The sequence below is a fragment of the Pantherophis guttatus genome, chromosome 9, assembly GCF_059756535.1.
Source record: "Pantherophis guttatus breed Tessera chromosome 9, ASM5975653v1, whole genome shotgun sequence".
NCBI lineage: Eukaryota > Metazoa > Chordata > Lepidosauria > Squamata > Colubridae > Pantherophis > Pantherophis guttatus.
The window spans coordinates 28,576,864-28,599,379 of record NC_142071.1 but is presented as its reverse complement, the minus strand read 5'-3'; the positions used below and the strand labels follow the sequence as shown (position 1 = coordinate 28,599,379).

General features: G+C 44.4%; 1 protein-coding gene across 1 annotated transcript in view; it reads left to right on the top strand.

Moving 5' to 3' along the window:
* POU2F3 (POU class 2 homeobox 3) overlaps nucleotides 1-22,516 on the top strand; it is an 84,492-nt gene that overhangs the window by 5,614 nt on the left and 56,362 nt on the right. Inside the window, exon 2 of the mRNA XM_087875702.1 lies at nucleotides 8,633-8,701. Coding sequence (XP_087731828.1) covers nucleotides 8,633-8,701 — 69 coding nt within the window. The remainder of the gene's footprint in view (nucleotides 1-8,632; nucleotides 8,702-22,516) is intronic.

The window sequence follows — 22,516 nt, the reverse complement described above, 5'->3', positions numbered from 1 at the left end:
CCAGGCCCACCAAGCCACGCCCACCAAGCCACACCACGCCCACCAAGCCATGCCCACAGAACCGGTAGTAAAAAAATTTGGATTTCATCACTGGTAGAGGACCTATGGAATGGCCTTGAAGAACGAGAGGAAGATTCACCATCCATGGTCAGATAAGCAGAATTTGATCCTGGCTAAAAAAAGTAACTTGAAAAACCATCTCAGACAAACCCTCCTCTAGTTCAAAGAAAACGTGCAGAGGGAAACTCATTCAGACCATGCGAAATTCCATTATTAGAGCTGTTACAAGAACATAATCCTGGTTTATGTGGCACTGATATTTTTTTTTTTAGTCTGATCTACTTTCATGGGTTAACACAGACCATGTTCAAGGTTTTAACCTGGATATTTCTACCCTAATGACGACATTAGGAGGGGAAAAAATTCAGAACATGAGAGTTAGTATCTGTTACCAATTTGTGTTGATGTAATTATGCTGATTAACAAAGTGTAGAAGCGATGGATTATCTTGTTCCTGTAGAAAGTTTGTGCTGAAGTTTTGGAAATCCAGAAAGAAAAAGAGTGAGAAAATTAAAATCCTGTTTACTATTTAGCCAAGCAAAAGGGATTAGGAAGACTGAAGGCTAGATAGTTTGAAGTTGGAACAACGGGAGTATTTTTGCTTGTTGGCTTATTTGCACATTTGTTGCCCTGTAGATTCACTTTTTTGAAGGGATGCAGTGGCTCAGTGGCTAAGATGCTGAGCTTGTCGATCGAAAGGTCGGCAGTTCAGTGGTTCGAATCCCTAGCGCCGCGTAACAGGGTGAGCTCCCATTACTTGTCCCAGCTTCTGCCAACCTAGCAGTTCGAAAGCACGTAAAAAATGCAAGTAGAAAAATAGGGACCACTTTTGGTGGGAAGGGAACAGCGTTTTCCGTGCGCCTTTGGCGTTGAGTCATGCCGGCCACACAACCACGGAGACGTCTTCGGACAGTGCTGGCTCTTCGGCTTTGAAAAGGAGATGAGCACCGCCCCCTAGAGTCGGGAACGACTAGCACATATGTGCGAGGGGAATCTTTACCTTTATCTTTAGATTCACTTTTGCAAACTATCCCAAAACTGTTATTGTGATTAATTAACCACAACACCATTGTTAGAAATGATAGATTTTAGGAGATACGTTTTAAGATGAAGAAGTCTCACCTTGGCCACGAAACTGGCTATTAGAATCTTCTAATTTCTCTGGACCCTCCTTTCCTCTTTTATCCCAAATTTCTGAGCAAATGGAAACTGCTTTCAAGATCACCTCCAGACAGTAGTAATCCCCAGATGTTCTCTTTTGTTTCAAACCAAGTTGTGTAATGGTGTGAGCGATGCGTCATCATCTCTGACAGCTTTCACTGCGTTGGGTCTTCTCTTTCGCAGATAGAATAGAATAGAATAGAATAGAATAGAATAGAATAGAATAGAATAGAATAGAATAGAATAGAATAGAATAGAATAGAATATCGGAATGAAGAGTAGAGTAGAATAGAGTAGAGTAGAGTAGAGTAGAGTAGAGTAGAGTAGAGTAGAGTAGAGTAGAGTAGAGTAGAGTAGAATAGAATAGAATAGAATAGAATAGAATAGAATAGAATAGAATATTGGAATGAAGAGGAGAGGAGAGGAGAGGAGAGGAGAGGAGAGGAGAGGAGAAGAGAAGAGAAGAGAAGAGAAGAGAAGAGAAGAGAAGAGAAGAGAAGAGAAGAGAAGAGAAGAGAAGAGAAGAGAAGAGAAGAGAAGAGAAGAGAATATTGGAATGAAGAGTAGAGTAGAGTAGAGTAGAGTAGAGTAGAGTAGAGTAGAGTAGAGTAGAGTAGAGTAGAGTAGAGTAGAGTAGAATAGAAAAGAGTAGAGTAGAGTAGAGTAGAATAGAATAGAATAGAATAGAATAGAATAGAATAGAATAGAATAGAATAGAATTGGAAGGGACCTTGGAGGTCTTCTAGTCCAACCCCCTTCCCAGGCAGGAAACCCTACATCACTTCAGACAAACAGTTATCAACATCTTCTTAAAAACTTCCAGTGTTGGAGCATTCACAACTTCTGGAGGCAGTTATTCTTTTCATGTGAATGTAGGGCAGAAAGTAAAGCATTTTATGTTGCACCTGGCCTTCAGACTAAAGAAAGAGAGTCTAAACAGTCTTGTTGCTTCTGTACATTAAGTGTCATTTTGATGTACATTATAAGTAGAAGGAGAAGCAACAGAGGGAAACTCATCAAGGAGAGAAGCAGCCTAGAACTAAGGAGAAATTTCCTGACAGTGGAAACAATTAATCAGTGGAACGACTTGCCTCCAGACGTTGTGGGAGCTCCATCACTGGAGGTTTTTAAGAAGAGATTTGACTGGGAGAGGGCAGAGCTCCTGCCTTGAGCAGGAGGTTGGACTAGAAGACCTCCAAGGTCCCTTCCAACTTTGTTATCTGAATGGGCCACCATCAGTGAGCTGTTGGACAGCATTACTTGGTCTGTTGTGCAGATGTTTGGGTGATTTAGGGGTGGAGAATTGTGGTAGGTGGGAGTGTGTTTGGGGATTGTTATGTGTGTTGGACCTGGTCTTTGGGTGTTAAGTGAATTTCGTTGTATGGGTATACTGTGTATACACGTACAATTTATTTTTATTTATTTATTTATTTATATTTAAATTTATATACCGCCCTTCTCCTGAAGGACTCAGGGCGGTGAACAGCCAAAGGTAAAAAACATAAAATACAAAATTTAAAAGCAATTTAAAATATATTAAACAATTTGAATACCCCATTTAAAATTCAAATTAAAATTAAACAATTGAAAAAGTTAGGCGAGCCCAGCTTGTTGAAATAAAAAAGTCTTGAGGGCCTGGCGGAAGATACGTAAATCCAGGATCGTCCGTATCTCCGGGGGGAGCTCATTCCAGAGGGCAGGTGGCACAGATAAAGCTCTCCCCCTGGGGGCCACCAGTTGACATTGTTTGACCAATGGCACCGCGAGGAGCCCCTCTCTGTGGGAGTGTACTGGCCGGTGGGAGGCTCTCGACGGCAGGAGGCGGTCTCGTAAATATCCAGGTCTTAAGCCATGGACAATAAAGTTATTTATTTATTCATTTATTGAATGAACGGTGGGATATCTTTAGTGTGATGGCAGGAAAGATTGCATTTTTGTAATGATGGTTCAGAAGTAGGGAAGAGTTGACAGATGAGTCAGTCACATGCTGGCCAGAATGAGAATCACAATTGCTTCGGGACGCATACTGGGGTTTTTTGCTTGTTCGTTTCTGTTTCTCAGTTTAATAATGGGACCAGCCGAATGATTGCAGTGGACGCTTATCCAATTCCTTGCACGACAGTTAACAATTTGACAAGCGATCTGCTCGCACGACATCCTAGGACAGTGATGGCGAACCTTTCGCTTACCGAGTGACGAACAGGAATGTGCTTTGCGCCCTGCATGTGCTCGCTTGCCATCTGGGGTAACGTGTGGCTCCTCCCGCACCATCTGCGCATGTGCACATCTTTTGCGCCTGCGCACTAGCACACAATGTGTGTGCAATTTCATCATATGTGCATGCACACAGCTTTCACACGTGCAATGCACGTGGACAAACACTGTCTGCGCATGCACGCACAATCTTGCACACATGCGCAAACACACACGCATGCACAGGAGAGCTCCAAAGACCAGCTGGGTCCCCTGAATTGCACTCATGCGCATCAGAGGCGCAGGTGAGCTTGGCGACGGCTCGCGTGCCCGGAAAAATGGCTCTGCGTGCCACTTCCAGCACACCTGCTTAAGGTTCGCCAACACGGTCCTAGGAATTACTCGTCCTCTTTAAGGAACCTCGAACAGCAGCTCCAGAGACCACAGCCAAAAAACGAGGACAGAGAAATGCTGAACCGAGCACGGACCCGTTTCGTTCGGCTTTCTGCTGAAGAGGCAACTCATTTCGGGGTTTCAAAATGCTACTCGCCACCTTGGTAGAGCTGACGCCTGCCATGGAAAACTTCAAAGCCCTCTTCTCTTCTGCAACACGTTGGCTTGGGTGCAAGCTTTCCTTCTCGCCGTCCAACTGAAGCAACGAAGCTGTGTGGGAAAGCTGACGGGTGAAACTTGCTTTGTGGGGTAATGAAACCAACAAGTCTGGCTGCGTTGCACAAGGTTTGAAAGGCTTGATCCTCGTTAGTTAGCTAATTAATCCAAGTTTCCCCTTCCAGAGACCAGGACATCAGTTCTGGTGAACTAGGGCACGCAACGATGACCGTGACATCGAAGAGAAGTAGCCGAGCAGCCTAAATTTCTTTCCCCCCGTGCAAAAAAAAAAACCACTCCAAATGTGAAGAAGGCACCCTTCTAGAGAGACAACCTCGTGCCAAACACATTTCCTACATGACATTGCCAATCATGTGCTCGGTTGCGAGCCTGAAGGTGTACTCACCCAAGGAATTCACAAGGCGGTTAGCTGCTGATGCTACCTGTGACGAGATTCTGTTCCCGTAACCAGCCCGTTTGATGTTAAATCCAATTTAATTATAACTGGCAAGTTGGCAATTGCTCCGAGCAGCCTCATCTGGAATCTCCGTTCGGTTTCTTTGTGCCGGAGCCAAGAATCGAAGAAAACTGGGAACAGGTGTTCTTAGAACTTAGCTGTTCCAAGCTGGGGTTCTATCGGGATTGGCATTCGATCGGGATGGGGCACTCCAAAACAAAAGGTTGCCCCTCCGTGCCACGGCAGATGGCAAGGGATGGAAACGTGCGCCAAGGCGGAGTTGGGTTGAGCACTGTTTGTTCCGTTCACCTCAGAAAGCTCATGTCTTGGTGGATCCACAATCTCTGATCATGCATGGGGTGTTTTCTTTCAATGCAGTAGGTTCTTATGGTACTGTTTCATTCGGGTGCAGCTCCACCTATGCAGGAGAAGTTTCAATCCACTTTCTACCCAGGGCCCTAAAAAGTAGAATTCCCAAGTAACCTAAACCCTACTGAGAAATAGGCAAATAGGATGGCCTTGTGAGTTGACCCAGCGCCAATCTGCTTCTACAAACCAGGATAGTCTGAAAATATCCCAGCCAAGTCTTGTTTTGGGATTAAGAATAGCAGTTTATTGGAATTTTGGGACCAATCCCAGGACTCTTAACATAATTTTTTTAGACTGAAAATGTTATCCTGTCCCAGGGGTAAAATCCAGCAGGTTCTGACACGTTCTGGAGAACCGGTAGCGGAAATTTTGAGTAATTCGGAGAACCGGTAGCAGAAATTTTGAGTAGTTCAGAGAACCGGTAGTGGAAATTTTGAGTAGTTCGGAGAACAGGTAGCAGAAATTTTGAGTAGTTCAGAGAACTGGTAGCGGAAATTTTGAGTAGTTCAGAAAACCGGTAGCGGAAATTTTGAGTAGTTCCAAGAACTGGCAAATACCACCTCTGGCTGGCCCCAGAGTAGGGTGGGAATGGAGATTTTGCAATATCCTTCCCCCAGGAGTGGGGAGGGAATGGGGATTTTGCAGTGTCCTTCCCCTGGTGTGGGGTGGGAATGGAGATTTTGCAATATCCTTCCCCTGCCATGCCCACCAAGCCATGCCCACCAAGCCACACCACGCCCACCAAGCCACGCCCACAGAACCCATAGTAAAAAAATTTGGATTTCACCACTGTCCTGTCCCTAAGGCCCACCATCTTAAAGCAGAGTTTCCCCCTTTGGCAAGTTTGTTTAAAATTGTTTAACATTTGTGATAAAGCCAATCCAACATGAAAAGAGCCTTGGTAGTACAGTGGTCTAAGGCACCCTGTTATTAAGCTGGTTATTAAAACCAGCTGCCTGCAATTACTGCAGGTTCGAATCTCGCCAAGGCTCAAGGTTGACTCAGCCTTCCATCCTTTCTAAGGTAGGTAAATTGAGGACCCAGTTGTGGGGGCAATAAGCTGACTTTGTATAAATATACAAAAGGATGAAGGCTATTGCTGAGCACATTGTAAGCTGCCCTGAGTCTCCGGAGAAGGGTGGCATATAAATCAAATTAAAAAAAAATCGTAAACTTGGTGGTTTGTTCCCAGTTCTCCAGGGCAGGACCAAGCAGATGTTATTATTATTATTTACTTCAAACAGTTGCTCAATGAATGGTCACACAAGTCAAAGGCTACCTGTATTTCTTTGGAGCATCTCTGGGCATCTTTTGTTCCACCCCTAAACTCTTGCATTATCTTTCACTATTGCTGGTTCCACTGTGTGATTTGAGCCCGTAAGGCGCAGAAGCTGTACCATTTCCTTCTTCAGCCTGCTGAAAAAAAGAACAATTGTGTGTTGTGGAACTTGGCTTAACTGGTAGCCTTGTCTTTTTTCAAAGGAAACCTCACCTGGCCAAACCACAGATAACGCAAACAGAGCGTTTTGCTATCAAAAGAAAAAAGTGTGTCACTCAGCGATGCAAATTGCCCTTCTGTGTTTACTTTCTCTCTCTCTTTGAAACAAAAAAAAAGAGGGATCAACTAATAGACGTTTATGCAAATTAAGAATCGTTGCACAGTCAGCCAGATGTTCAGTCTGGTTGTGTCATTTTTGTCCACCTACCGAGTCCTTCCCAAGAACCTGGGATAGGCAGGTGCTGTACTTTGATGGCATTCAAAGGCTTGTCCCAGGATGTCAGCTGTTCCAAGTAAAGCTGCCTTTTGCAATTGACTGGTGGGGATTTGGTCAATGCCGACAAATGTTTTGGGATTGTACCCAAGGCGCTTATTGCTATCGGTACTTCTATTTTTGCTTTCTTTTGCCACAGTTGTTCTACTTCTATTTGGACAGGTAGTCCACAACTTACAATAGTTTGTTTAGTGACCATTCGAAGTTACAGCAACATTGAAAAAAGGGACTTGGGCAGTGGTGGGTTGCTCCCGGTTTTGTCCGGTTCTTGCGAACCGGTAGTAAAAGTGGCGGGAGACTCCGCCCACCCATCTAGATGTCATAATGGACAATCTGTGCATGCACAGAAGTGCGTGCATGAGCAAAGCAAGTGATCACACGCGCTCCCATTGTGAACCAGTAGTAAAGGTAAGTAGAACCCACCCCTGGACTTATGACCATTTTTCACACTTACGACCGTTGCAACATCCCCATGGTCACCTGATTGACATTCGAATGCTTGATAACTGACTCACATTTATGACGATTGCCATGTTCCTGAGTTACTCAATCCCCTTTGGCAACCTTCTGACAAGCAAAGTTCATGGAGGAAACCATATTCACTTCCCAACTCTGCTGCTAATTTAAAAACTGCAGGGTCTCCCTTAACAAATGTGGTGAGAAAAGTCGTTAAAATGGGGCAAAACTGACTTAACAAATTTTCTCAATTTAGCAACATAAATTTTGGGCTCAATTGCGATCCTAAGTCAGGGACTACGCGAATTTTGTATTTTGTGATGTTTCTATCCAGTTTGGTAGCAAAGAGTTTATACTTTGGTTGTAGGACTTGTGGTTGGTTTATAGACAGGTGTCTATAAGTAAAGGTAAAGGTTCCCCTCGCACATATGTGCTAGTCGTTCCTGACTCTAGGGGGCAGTGCTCATCTCCGTTTCAAAGCCAAAGAGCCAGTGCTGTCCGAAGACGTCTCCGTGGTCATGTGGCCGGCATGACGCAATGCCAAAGGCACACGGAACGCTGTTCCCTTCCCAGCAAAGATGGTCCCTATTTTTCTACTTGCATTTTGTATGTGCTTTCGAACTGCTAGGTTGGCAGAAGCTGGGACAAGTAACGGGAGTTCACCCCATTACGTGGCGCTAGGGATTCGAACCGCTGAACTGCCAACCTTTTGATTGACAAACTCAGCATCTTAGCCACTGAGCCACCGCATCCCTACAGGTGTCTATAGAGTAGCCAAAAAGTCAATATCTACCAGTAGTGACCACCAGCATATGATCAAAAACATAAAAGACATGAAGAGAAGAGAAGGACCAGGGGAGACAGAATAGCACTCTTCCAATATTTGAGGGGCTGCCACAGAGAGGAGTGGGTCGAGCTATTCTCCAAGGCACCTGAAGGCCAGACAAGGAATAATGGATGGAAACTGATCAAGGAGAGATTCAACCTAGAAATAAGGAGAAATTTTCTGACAGTGAGAACAAGCAACCAGTGGAACAGAAGTTGCCTTCAGAAGTTGTGGGAGCTTCATCACTGGAAGCTTTCAAGAAAGGATTGGATTGCCATCTGTCAGAAATGGGGTAGGGTCTCCTGCTTGAGCAGGGGATTGGACTAGATAACCTACAAGGTCCCTTCCAACTCGGTTAATCTGTAAGAAACCAAAGTCAATTCTGGAGCTGTTTTTGTCTCCCCCCAACAAATTCGGGAAATGTCTCCTCGTTTTCTTCTTCTTCTTTTTTTTTTTTTTTTGGTCATCTCCCTGCCCTGAACCTGGGAGACTGAGGATGGAGGAAAGCTCAAAGCTCAATGAGAGTAGGAGGAGAGAAGAGAGGAGCATAAACACGAGGAGAGTTTATGACTTTATGAATATTCTAGAGGTTGCTTAGGTAGGTATTAGAAATTTGAAAGTCTGAAGACAGATTATTCTAATGATACTCCGTTGCTTATTCCGTTGGACTGGAAGACATGGGATTGGATTGTGTCAGGTCATTAACATTGGCTTGTGTTCCCTTTTCAGAAATGAAAATGAACGGTGATGTGGCGGATTCCACAGAAATGAGGAATGACGGCAGTCACCGAGATCCTGGTAAGGAAACAGTTCTCCTCACCTTTTCTGGTGTCTTTTCATGCCTTCCAACAACAGCCCATGTTCCGAGAGGAAGCTCCTGGCTGGAGATTGAAGCCCATCCTCAGATTCTCATGCTTTGTCTCCAGGTTTGGGAAACTAGAAACAAATTTCCATTCTAGGAAGCCACTTTTTTTTTACTGTTTCTTCATCCTCTTAAATTTACTAGGATGGTTATGGCTTTGGTGACCCAAAAAAACAAGAATTTACTAATAGAAGAGAATCTTGATAGATCGAGGTTGAACTATGGAGTCCTTGATGCTCTCTGAGCTTGGTTGCAGATATCTCATTCCCTAACTAAGGAACACTGATGATGTTACCAAGTTGGGTGATGAGACGTCTACAAGGAAACAAGCAAGCTCAGAGAGCATCAAGGACTTCACAAAGAAAGAGGTTATAGAGAAGGAGTCGGTGGGTGTTTGCCGCTCGCTTGTGACATTGGTGTCTGGTCTACTACAGCTTTGCTGAGCACTTTTAAGATGGCGCTGCAGCCAACGAGAAATCTCTGGTTAATGACGAATTGATGCGACTGTCTCATTGCTTCATACTTCTGGCTGTGAAGTGATCACAGCCCTGAAGTATGATACGTCAGGGCTAGTCTACTGAAGTTCTCCGTAAAGGTCGAAAATTTATCTTAGAGGCAGAACGATTCAAAAAGTCCTTCTGCCGAATTTGCTTTCTTCACGGTGATTTTTGGCCTTTGCGTTGTTGCCATCTTAATTATCAGCAATCTGGGAAAGACGAGATTATCCTGACACATGTGTAAACTGTGTTAATAAAGCATAAATTAGTCCATCTTACGCTCCTGGTAACAGGAAGGAGAGAAAAAACGCTTGTGGTTGTGTAGTTCAAAGGAATTATTAGAGTAATTTCCTCCAGAATGAATAAATGATACCTCCGAAAGAGCTTAAAGGCCAAATCTTTTAACATCTAGAATTTGAACGTTGTTGTTATCAGCCCCTAATTAATTTAAGGATTTTGTTTTGCAAAATGAGGCATCCTCTGGCCATCTCCATTCATGTGACTGCACTTCCAAGCACTGATGTTTGGGTTTGACTTTAACGGTGACCATAGCACGCTCTTTCAAATATAGTAGTCCTGGAGTTACAACAGTTGAGTTAGTGACCATGCAAAGTTACAACAGCCCTGGAAAAAGGGACTTACAACCGTTTTTTCACACCTACAACTATTGGAGCTTCCCCATGGCCATGTGATGAAAATTCACATGCTTAACAGCTGATTCTCTCCCAAAGGTGCTTCTTTTCAAGACTTTGGGTTTTTCTTTGAAGACATTTCACTCAGGGGTGAAATGTAAAATGTGTTACTACCGGTTCTGTGGGCGTGGCTTGGTGGGAGAAGTAATGTGACTGGGTGGGCGTGGCCAACTTCTTTTTTTTTTTAACTTTTCAAAGCATTTTTTCTAATGCTTTGAAAAGCCTCTCTGCTGATCAGGCAACTCAGCTGGGATCGACAGAGAGGCTTTTTAAAAAATCGCAGGGGTGAAATGTAAAATGTGTTACTACCGGTTCTGTGGGCGTGGCTTGTGTGTGGGGGGGGGGTAATGTGACTGGGTGGGCGTGGCCAACTTCTTTTTTTTTTTAACTTTTCAAAGCATTTTTTCTAATGCTTTGAAAAGCCTCTCTGCCGATCAGGCAACTCAGCTGGGATCAACAGAGACTTTTCAAAGCAATTTTTTTACCACCTCTTCGGCCAAGAGGTTGCAGAAAAAAATGCTTTGAAAAGCCTCTGAGGATCCCAGCTGAGCCGCCTGATCATCAGAGGTTTTTTTTTTTTTTTTACTTTTAAAAGCATTTTTTCGTCGAAAGAGGTTGTAGAAAAAATGCTTTTAAAAGTAAAAAAAAAAGCCTCTGATGATCGTGTGACTCAGCTGAGCATGGTGGGGGGTGGGGGGCGCAGGGATTTTTGCTACCGGTTCTCTGAACCACCTGCCGCCATCGCTACTGGATCGGGTGATCCGGTCTGAACTGGGAGCATTTCAACCCTGGTTTCGCTTCTCATCCAAGTAGTTTCTGGCTCTTCTGACTCATCATCCAGTCAGAGCTGAAGAAGCTTCTTGGAAGAGAAGTGAAACATCTTCAAAGAAAAACCAAGAAAGTCCAGCTACCTCTCGAAAAAAGCACTTTTGGGACAACCACGACCTAGATGATTGAGAATCTCCATAGACATTTAGCAACTGACTCTTACTTATGATGGTTTCAAAGTCCCAGGGGTCATGTGATCCACTTTTGCAACCTTCTGACAAGCAAAGTCCACGAGGAAATCAGATTCACTTAACAACCACATCACTAACTTAACAACCGTGGCCAGTAAAGTCGTTAAACTCAATTTTACAAATGTCTCACTTAGCAGCAGAAATTTTGGGCTCAATTGTGGTCGTAAGTCGAGGACTACCTGTATCAATAAAACTTTGTATTCGGGTACTCAAAACCATTCTCCCTGAAGAGTAGACTTGAAAGTACCTAAATCTACATTAAAAATCAAATAAATGTTTCATTAGCTCTGATAAGAGAAAAATGGAAGCATTGGTGTTTAATGTTGATTGCTAAATTTGACTACAATTCCCATCACGTCTTGCCAGCATGTTTGTGGAAGAGCTCTCTTTGGTGGTTGGAGAAAAATCATCCTTGGTCTAAAGGATCTCCCATCTTGGTCTCCAACCTTGGTAACTTCTGGACTTCAACTCCCAGCATTCCCCAGGCAGGGAAGCAAATCTGGCTGGGGAATCCTGGGAGTTGAAGTCCACAAGTCATAAAGTTGCCAAGGTTGGAGGCCCCTGGGATAAAAGATTGGCTTGGAAGCTCCTAGATGTAGGACTTTCCTGGGGCAACCAATACAGAGACGTCTCAAAGGGCATTCCACAAAATATAGCTTAATATTCCACAATAGCCCAGGTTGCCACTCATTAAAAACACTGTGGGAACTTAAGAACTGTAGCTTCCACGCCAATTATCTCATGCTCATTGGAGGACTTGAATGTGGCTTAAAGTGGGAAGAATGTGTTTTCCTGAGAGATGAGAACTTCAACAGTGATATGAGAAGGCGATGTCCCAAGGCTCAGCAGGAATGTGCATGAGCAACAGCGGTTACAACAACTTTGGCACACACAGTCCCTGCAACTTCGAGATTAGCCAAGTCGGTGTGGCCAAGAGAGGGATTCTGGATTGGTGCTACACTTCCAGCTACGAGTTTCCAAAGTAAAGTGGTCATGTGGCCAGCATGACTCAACGCCAAAGGCGCACGGAACGCTGTTCCCTTCCCACCAAAGGTGGTCCCTATTTTTCTACTTGCATTTTTTACCTGCTTTCAAACTGCTAGGTTGGCAGAAGCTGGGACAAGTCACGGGAGCTCACCCCGTTATGCAGCACTGGGGATTCGAACCGCTGAACTGCCGACCTTTCGATCAATAAGCTCAGCGTCTTAGCCACTGAGCCACCTAGTTCATTAAACTAGACATATCCAATTCCAGCAACCATTCTTCGTATGTGTTAGCCCCCAGCCCCCTAATCATCTGTTTTGTCCAAGGAGGGTCCAGTGATGCCACTAGAAAAAGGCATGGTTGAATAATTCAGCCTGTGTTCAATGGGTTAAAATTGGGGAAAGGAATGGAAGTCAACAGTTCCTCTCTCCCATCTTTTTATTTGTTTATTTATCTATCTATCTATCTATCTATCTATCTATCTATCTATCTATCTATCTATCTATCTATCTGTTAGATTTATATGCCACCCTTCCCCGGAGACTCAGGGCGGCTTACAATGCGTTAAGCAATAGCCTTCATACTTTTGTATATACCTGCTTAGTAGGGCTTTCGCCCCTCCCCCCCGTCCCAAGCAGTGTTCTTTTTTATACAAAGTCAGCTTATTTCCCCCACAATCCGGGTCCTCATTTTACCTACCTCAAAAGGATGGCAGGCTGAGTCAACCTTGAGCCTGGTGAGATTTGAACTCGCAGTAATTGCAGGCAGCTGGTGCTACTTAATAGCACTTTAATCTGCTGCACCACCAAGGCTCTTTACTCCAATAGACCCCTAAAAAAATTTGAAGGTAAAGTGGGAAGCTTCCTGGAGCATCTTCCCCTTCCCATCCTTGCCCTTAATTTATTTTTTAAAATGGAACTACATTTCACTTTTTTCGTAACAAAATTTCAATAGCAAAATCGTGTTGGCCTACAGTTGATTGGGATGCCCATGTGCATCTAGATGGCAATGGTCAACTAGAAAATCAGCTGCAAGGTTCAGGGTTTGGGGAACACAAGGCAGAGTTGGGGTTGATGTTGGGAGAAAACCTTTAAAGGAAGGAAGTTCATCCTCAAATGGTCAAGAAGTAGGATGTAGAACTACTCCGAAGAAGCTCCTGACGAGGTCATCCTTCCTTGAAATTTGATGTTCCTCCACCCTTTTGTCTTTGGGGGGGATCTTTTGACTCTCAACCTACTACCTTCATTACCTTCTCCAACTTTAGAGGCCTTAAGATGTCATCAAGGTTGTGAGTCCAGAGCCACAAGATCTGAACTGTCAGAACTGGTTCTATTACAAGATCGAGATCTTAGATCTTTAGGATTGACTCAACAAGTGTCTTATTCTTCCCTTCTCATGAGACTTCAGCTGGAGAGATGATTTCCCTCTGCCTGCCTATGAGATTCCAAGTTGGAGAACACAGTCTACTTTTGGGCCCAGAGACCGAGTCCAAATCTGGTTAACCCTTGGCTCAATCTAGAGACAGAGACAGATTGACAGAGTTGGAAGGGAATTTGTAAGTCATCTAGTCCAACCCCCAACCCAAGCAGGAGATCCTACACCATTTCTGACAGATGGCAGTCCAATCTCTTCTTGAAAGCTTCCAGGGATGAAGCTCCCACAACTTTCAAAGGCAACTTCGGTTCCATCGGTTGATTGTTCTCATTATCAGAAAATTCCTCCTTATTTCCAAGTTGAATCTCTCCTTGGTCAGTTTCCATCCATTATTCCTTGTCTGGCCTTCAGGTGCCTTGGAAAATAGCTTGACCCCCTCCTCTCTGTGGCAGCCCCTCAAATATTGGAAGGCTGTTATCATGCCTCCCCTGGTCCTTCTCTTCACTAGACTAGCCATGCCCAGTTTCTGCAACCGTTCCTCATATGTTTTAGTCTCCAGTCCCCTCATCATCCTGGTTGCTCTTCTCTGCACTCTTTCTAGAGTCTCAACATCTTTTTTATAGTGTGGTGACCAAAACTGGATGCAGTACTCTAGGTGTGGTCTTACTAAGGCTTTATAGAGTGGTATTAGTACTTCCCTTGATCTTGATTGTAACCCTCTGTTAATGCACTTTAGGATTGCATTGGCTTTTTGTCCTTTTTTTTGTCCTTTACTGTATTGTAGTCAAAAGACATCTTCATTGCCCCCTCCGATTACTGTGCCTTATCTCTCCCCCTCCACTGGCCACCTGCCATGGTCTCCTTTGGCTACTCAATGGTTGATCCAGCTTGTTCTCTCCTGGTTGGACAACATCCTGAGTGAAACCTGGAACGCCATAAAATCCCATGAAGAATAATTCAGCTCTCCTTGCAATCTTCCAAAGACCTTCTGTGGAGGAGGGGGGTGCCAGGAGAGAATTCCCTGTGCTCCCCCACCCCCATGCCAGCGAGAGGGAGGGAAGGCAGCTGATACCTTCAGGGTTTCTGCAGCCTGCTGTTTCTTTGTCTGCCTGCAAAAGGGTTCAGCCCAAATCCACAGGCCTGGGAAAATGGGGGGGAAAGAACCAACTCCCACCAGTCCATCAAAAGCTCACTATGGATTTGGAAGAAGCGGCCAAAACTTCTTTCCAACGGAAGGCAGGCATCGAAGGAGCCTTTGACCTCCTCTCTCTTCTTTTCAATTGATTTGTTTTAATGGATTTCTTTTTCCAAAAAAAAAAGACAAAAAACCAAACCAACCTCTGGCAGATGGAACTCCTCCCTACCTTCTTGAGGTGCCAGGATGAGTAGGCAGGGTAGTAGACCCGTATCTTTGTTTATTTGTGGCGAGCAGTAGGTCTCTCTCTATCTCCCTTGATTGCAACAGCCCAGATACACAGACTTCCCTTTGGAAACGGGGTGCGGTTGAAGGGGAGGATGGGAGTGAGGCAAGGCCTTTTTTAAAAAAAGAAAAGAAAAGAATACTGTGGAAGAGGGGAAGGCAGCTCCAGCACACCTGTCCGTAACTGAATGGCTGTAGGCCATGGGGAAGCATGCTTCTCTCATTCCCCCGCCCTCTCTTCCACCGGACAAACGGGGAACCGTTCCAGGATCTTCTGCAATACATTTGGGCAACCCCGCTGCGCTCAGATGGATGAAATCCACACACCCTGTGTCAAATCTCGCTTATAAAGGAAGCAAGGGGTTTTGGGGGGCAGGGGTGCTATTCAGCAGGTTCTGACAGGTTCTGGAGAACCGGTAGCGGAAATTTTGAGTAGTTCGGAGAACCAGCAAATACCACCTCTGACTGGGCCCAGGAGTGGGGTGGGAATGGGGATTTTGCAGTATCCTTCCCCCTGGAGCGGGGTGGGAATGGGGATTTTGCAGTATCCTTCCCCTGGAGTGGGGAGGGAATGGAGATTTTGCAGTATCATTCCCCTGGAGTGGGGTGGGAATGGGGATTTTGCAGTATCCTTCTGCCAGGAGTGGGGAGGGAATGGGGATTTTGCAGTATCCTTCCCCTGGAGTGGGGAGGGAATGGGGATTTTGCAGTATCCTTCCCCTGGAGTGGGGAGGGAATGGGGATTTTGCAGTATCCTTCCCCTGGAGCGGGGTGGGAATGGGAATTTTGCAATATCCTTCCCCTGGAATGGGGTGGGAATGGGGATTTTGCAGTATCCTTCCCCTGGAGTGGGGAGGGAATGGGGATTTTGCAGTATCCTTCCCCCTGGAGTGGGGTGGGAATGGGGATTTTGCAGTATCCTTCCCTTGGAGTGGGGAGGGAATGGGGATTTTGCAATATCCTTCCCCTGGAATGGGGTGGGAATGGGGATTTTGCAGCATCCTTCCCCTGGAGTGGGGAGGGAATGGAGATTTTGCAGTATCCTTCCCCTGCCATGCCTACCAAGCCACGCCCACAGAACCAGTAGTAAAAAAAAAATTTGAATTCCACCTCTGGGTTTGGGGCTAGTTTGCACAGGTGAGATCTGGACCATTTCACCGTGCAGGTGGGAAAACAACAGTGTTTGTTCCCTCGCCCGCAGTTCGACACCCGGTTCTTTGCATGTAGGAAATGGACATATTAGGGAAAGCGCAAAACTAGGATCCTTCTGCCAGCCTCGTGTTTTCCACAGCTGAGGAAGGCCGTTGCATGTTTTCCCTTCCAGTGTGACGCTCAGGACTTGTTTACCTCTTCTCTGCTGTTTTGTTGGTAAATGTAGATCCTTCTGCTCTTGGGATTTCTTTTTCTTCCTTGAGGCGTTGGCTGTCACGAGGAGGGGAAAGAAATGGAAGCAGCGTTAGAGAAACAAGGGAAGGCTTTCAAGCAGAAGACAATTTCACTAGGAAGTTCAGGCCCCCCACCATCTCCGGGAATCTGCTCGTTCCTGTCAAAGTCTTTGGAATGAAATGCCTTCTTCAATTCGTCACCTGTATGACCCTGAGCAAAAGCAGAGTGACTTTTTCTCAGCTGCCACAAAGGAAAAGATGGAACTTATCCTATTCCAGCAAGCCGGCCTTGCCTAATTTTCTCCCCTGTTTTAAAATTCTTTTAAATCTTTAAGACATGTCTTGAAGAAAAAAATTCAATTTTCAATTCAATCCTCAAGGGCGGTATAGAAATTCGAATAAATGAAATGAATTGTTTTTACTGGGTATAGTTAAGGATTTTTCAGTGGGTGAAACAAAATTGATATTGTATATGGTGACAGCAGCTAGGTTACTGATTGGTCAATATTGGAAAAGGGATGATATGCCTACAATTCAAGAATGGACTTTGAAGGTGGCCAGTTTTGCAGAAATGGTGAAGATATCAGCATATTTAAAAGACCGGACTCAGGAGACTTATGCATGGGAGTGGAAGAAATGGATAGATTATGTGCAGAATAAATATCAAACTGGGAAGTATCAGATAGCTTTTAGCTGAATGTTGTGTAGAAATGTATAGTATATAGGGGGCAAAATAGCTTATTGTTATGTAGAAATGTATAGTGCACAGGGGGGAGAATAGAGGGGTGGTAAAGTATGATATAATATAATGTGGATGGATTTCACCTTGGGGAAGTCATGGGAAGAGGGGAAGGTTTGGGGGGGTTAGGGAGGGATGGGGGGGAAATGGGGAAAAATTGGTATTTGTAAAACTTTTTCAATTAAAAAAAATTCTTTTAAATCAAAATTTTAATCTGTTTTAAATTATTGGGATTTTTAATTGTCTCGGGCTAAATTATTTAATCTGGTTTTAAATTATGTCTTTTAACTTTTGTATCTATGTATTTTATTTTGTGCCTGTTCGCCGCCCTGAGTCCTTCGGGAGTAGGGCGGTATATAAATCTAATAAAACAAACAAAACAGACAAACAAACTTCTGGGGATGATCATTTCTGTGTTCCCACTGGACCAGATGAGCCAAGACAGTGATGAGTGCTAGCTCACTTTTGGAGAAGTCATACTGTACTCCTCAAATAAAGAGGAGAATGGAATGGAATGGAATGGAATGGAATGGAATGGAATGGAATGGAATAGACTAGACTAGACTAGACTAGACTAGACTAGACTAGACTAGACTAGACTAGACTAGAATAGAATAGAATAGAATAGAATAGAATAGAATAGAATAGAATAGAATAGAATAGAATAGAATAGAATAACAGAGTTGGAAGGGACCTTGGAGGGCTTCTAGTCCAACCCCCTGCTCAGGCAGGAAACCCTACACTACTTCAGACAAATGGTTATCCAACATCTTCTTAGAAACATCCAGTGTTGGAGCATTCACAACTTCTGGATTAAATTAAAACTGGTTAATTGTTCAGGAAATGTCTCCTTAGTTCTAAGTTGCTTCTCTCCTTGATTAGTTTCCATCCGTTGCTTCTTGTCCTGACCTCAGGTGCTTTGGAGAATCGCTTGACTCCCTCTTCTTTGTGGGAGCCCCTGAGATGTTGGAACACTGCTATCATGTCACCTGTCGTGTCAGTTCTTTACATGCAGAAGAACCCCAGTTCAGGTGCCCACCGTCTCTAGATTTTGGTGGTCGTTCTGTTGTCCCATTTTCTCTGATCCTCCCTGGACCTCATTTCTTCCAGATTGTCTCTCACGGCTTAACTGGTTCCATGAATTCTTGAAAGCTCTTGCTTTGGAATTTCAGCTACCTCGTCTTTTGTTGACCTCTGTTTCCATTGTGTTTATTTTTCCAAGTGTCCCAATCTTTTCCAATCACTCTTTCCTGGAGTGACTGTGTCAGAAGTCCAAAGTATCAAGCGTCCAAAATATTTAGGCTTTCGTTTCCCTTACCTCTTGCACATCCACGCACTTCTCTAAATCTACCAACTGAAATCAGCAATGCTCAAGATAAACTCCAATTCTGACTTTTGTCTATAAATCATCTCATATATAATCCTATTGTCAGCTTCGGAAGCCATATTAGGCCGGAAGCTTCCATTCTGCCACCTTCTCATGTGTGGGAAAGTAGGAGGGGGGATTTAGTAAAGGGGTTGTCTTTAGACATAATAGCATTCTTCCTGTCGGTCAAGGTCAAGGTGATCCAGCATCTGGAGAAGGAGTGGTCGGAGTGAGATCTCAAGACGGGACGGATGGTGATTGGGGCGGGGAGAAAGGGGATGGTTTTGGGGGTTTTGATTTACTGAGGGAAAACCCGGACCTCTCAGATTCAGGTTTTCCCAGATGTGCCAGTTTACCTATTCTAGTAAATAGAACTTTGAAAAATGCTTGCTTCAGAGTTTTTACTTGGAGTTGGGGGTTTTTTCTGGAACGCTGACACCTATATTATCTAAAGTCAGATATACTCCAAGATGGGATTTTTATACCTTGTGGCAGGGGTGAAATCCAGAAGGTTCTGACAGGTTCTAGAGAACCGGTAGTGGAAATTTTGAGTAGTTCGGAGAACCGGTAGCGGAAATTTTGAGTAGTTCGGAGAACCGGTAGCGGAGATTTTGAGTAGTTCGGAGAACCGGTAGTGGAAATTTTGAGTAGTTCGGAAAACCGGTAGTGGAAAATTTAATTAGTTCAGAGAACCGGTAGCGGAAATTTTGAGTAGTTCAGAGAACCGATAGTGGAAATTTTAAGTAGTTCAGAGAACCGGTAGCGGAAATTTTGAGTAGTTCAGAGAACCGGTAGTGGAAATTTTGAGTAGTTCAGAGAACCGGTAGTGGAAATTTTAAATAGTTCAGAGAACTGGCAAATGCCATCTCTGGCTGGCCCCAGAGTGGGGTGGGAATTGAGATTTTGTAATATCCTTTCCCCAGGAGTGGGGAGGGAATGGGGATTTTGCATTATCCTTCCCCTGCCACATCCACCAAGCAACACCATGCCCACCAAGCCACGCCCACAGAACCGATAGTAAAAAAAAATGGGATTTCACCACTGCCTTGTGGTAACCTGCTGATCGGATCACAATGATCAGGTGCCTAGTAACATTAATCCAAGGTTTATTTAACTATGATTTGTTGGGCCAATATGAGATCTGTGCATAAGCTAAAGGGCCACCAAATACACATGGACTCTGCGTGCTCTTCCCAATGTACACATACCCAAAACAAACCATCTAACAAGGCTTGGGTAGCACATCCCAGCTGGGATCTTTATGCCAATTACGGAGCAGTCGGTTGCTATGGTAATCCTGGTCTGTAGAACATTTGCATAAAGCAGCTGATTTCCATAACGGAGCTCTGAGCCAGACAAGCGTAAAATTTCCATACGGGGCCAGCTCTTCATGAAGAAGAAGTCCATTGAGGTGGAGGTTTACGGGAGGGTGAAGATTTGAATATCAAATGAGGAGACATCCTGGAAAGAAGACAATAGGGAGTGGGACTGGGCATCAGAAAGGGGAGAAGGAGGAAGAGGAGGAGGAAGCGATGAAGAAGGACCAGACACAGAAGAGACAAGGATGGAGATACCGGCTCATTGACGGTACCAAACCTTCACTTAGGACCTTCTGTCCATTCCCAAACAGACTTTTTGCATATCGTGATCCCCACAGACAATTTATAATGGCTAAAGCAATATACCAAATGTGAGAATAAATCAATAAACTCATCTTTCCTTCTATATGTACATCTTTCCTTCTACATACCAGTTGTGCAGCTGCCACCAAAAAAGCGAATGCAATCCTTGGTTGTATAAACAGAGGCATAGAATCAAAATCATGTGAAGTATTAGTACCGGTTTATAAAGCTTTGGTAAGGCCACATCTGGAATGCCACATCCAGTTTTGGTCACAACGTTACAAAAAGGATGTTGAGACTTCAGAAAAAGTACAGAGAAGAGCAACTAAGTCCTGGAGACCAAAACATATGAAGAACTGCTGCAGGATTTGGGTTTAGCTAGTGAGTAGAGTAGAGTAGAGTAGAGTAGAGTAGAGTAGAGTAGAGTAGAGTAGAGTAGAGTAGAGTAGAGTAGAGTAGAGTAGAGTAGAGTAGAGTAGAGTAGAGAATAGAATAGAGAATAGAATAGAGAATAGAGTAGAGTAGACTCTATAGAAAATAGAGTAGAGTAGACTCTATAGAAAATAGAGTAGAGTAGAGTAGAATAGAGAATAGAGAATAGAGTAGAGTAGACTAGAATAGAGTATAGAATAGAATAGAATTCTTTATTAGACAAGTGTGATTGGACACACAAGGAACTTGTCTTTGGTGCATATGCTCTCAGTGTACATAAGGAGAATAAAATACATTCATCAAGAATAAAAAGATACAACACTTAGTGATAGTCAAGGTTACTAATAAGCTATCAAATCATACTAGGAAACAAATAAAAAACAATATAACTGAAAGATACAAGCAACAAGGTTATAGTAATAGAGTAAGTGGGAAGAGATAGATACTAGTAAGGAAGAGAAGAATAATAGTAATACAGTCTTAGTAAATTATTTGACAGTGTTGTGGGAATTAGTTGTTAGGAAGTGGCATAGTATTGACCAATACTATGCCAACTCAGGAACGTCTACTTTACAAAATTGAAAAGTGAATGGGTTCTTGGGTGCTTCAGAGAGGAGCCCCACTCTCCCAAACTCCTGATGAGAGTTTGATGGATCCCACGAGTCACTTGGTGGTGAGATGGGCAGCAAACAAATTTCATCAATCATGGTACCAGCCTTTTCGCTCAACGTTCCCTGATGGATTTATGGTTAAGTTTGCTGTTTGCTCCTGAGCAGCAAACAACAATACTTGCTTGACAAACCCCACAAATTCCATCCAGAATCGGGGCACATTTTCTCCACTTCAGGGAAAAGTCCCCAGGCGAAGTCGCAGAGCTCTTGCCAAGGCTGTGTAAAATTGACTCATGGCTGGTTGTTGCCAGCTCTCCGAGGGAGGGGAGGAAGCCAGCGCCTCTCTCAACAGCTTGCTGGGACTCGGCTCTCCTCCCAAACATCTCCTGCCTCGCGCCTGGAATTGTGGTGGATCCAGTTCGGTTGGATATATCGGGAGCCCTCTCCCCAAGAGACGTCCTTTCGACCTCGTGTCTCTTCTCGTGTTGGAAAGAGGTCGGCCCCAAAGAAAGCCACATCGAACCCTGGCTCTCTTCCAAGAGGGATGAAACCCTCTCCCCAAAAAAATTGTGGTCTCAACCATTGAGCAAGATGAGGTTTCACTGTTGAAATTCCAGCCCTATCAAAGTGGCAAGCTGAAGTATGTTTAGAAGGGATTAAATCCATGGAAGCCAATGGGACTTCATTTGGAGACGTCAGATTGGGCTGGTTGGGCAGCCAGAATTTCCCTGGGGATATGGGTCCATTTTGATTCCTAACAACAGCTGCAAAATATCTGGCAGAAGCTGGTGTCCACAGCTAGAAGACGGGCAGATTTGACCAGATCCGAGGTCGGCAACCTTAAACACTCAAAGAGCCACAAAGGTCCTAACTGGAAGCTCTCATTCAATTCTGGAGCTGACTGGAAGTCTGGTTCCCACATCAGTCTCCTCCTAGTGCAGCGTCCTTTTTCCTCTGCTGACCAGAAGTCCAGTTCCTCCACCATAGAGTCTCCTCCTAGCGTGGCATCTTTTTCCTCCACCTGTCCTAATCAAAAGCCCTATCAATTGTGGAGCCGACCAGCAACAGGGAGCCACAGCAGAGGGATGAAAGAGCCACATGAGGCTCCAGAGCCGCAGGTTGCTGACCCCTGGACCAGATGATCATCCTAGCTTGATAGTTAGGCGTATTTCCCCATTTCAGCAAAAGTTGACTTGCCTTCCTTTATAACTGGCATTGTGCATGGAATAGATTCCTTTTCTCCTTTCTCTTTTGGTGAACTGCATACATACGTGCTCTCAGCCCCTACTTTTAGTCTTGCTTCAGATCGATGGGGTCCTTTGTGCCCTCTGAGCTAATACCTGATACCGAGTTATGAATCTTAGTCTTAATTTATGCTTATAGGGATGTTGATTCATGCCGAGGAGATGCTTTGGTCCTTTTGTTTCCTTTTTAGCTTTTTGATTGTCTTTTCTTTTTTTTTGTGGGTGGGGGGGAATGGTGTACAGCAGGTGTCTCCAATCTTGGCAACTTTAAGCTTGGAGAACTTGCTGGCTGGGGAATTCTGGGAGTTGAAGTCCTCCAGGCTTAAAGTTGCCAAGGTTGGAGACCTCTGGTGTAGAGAGCAAACT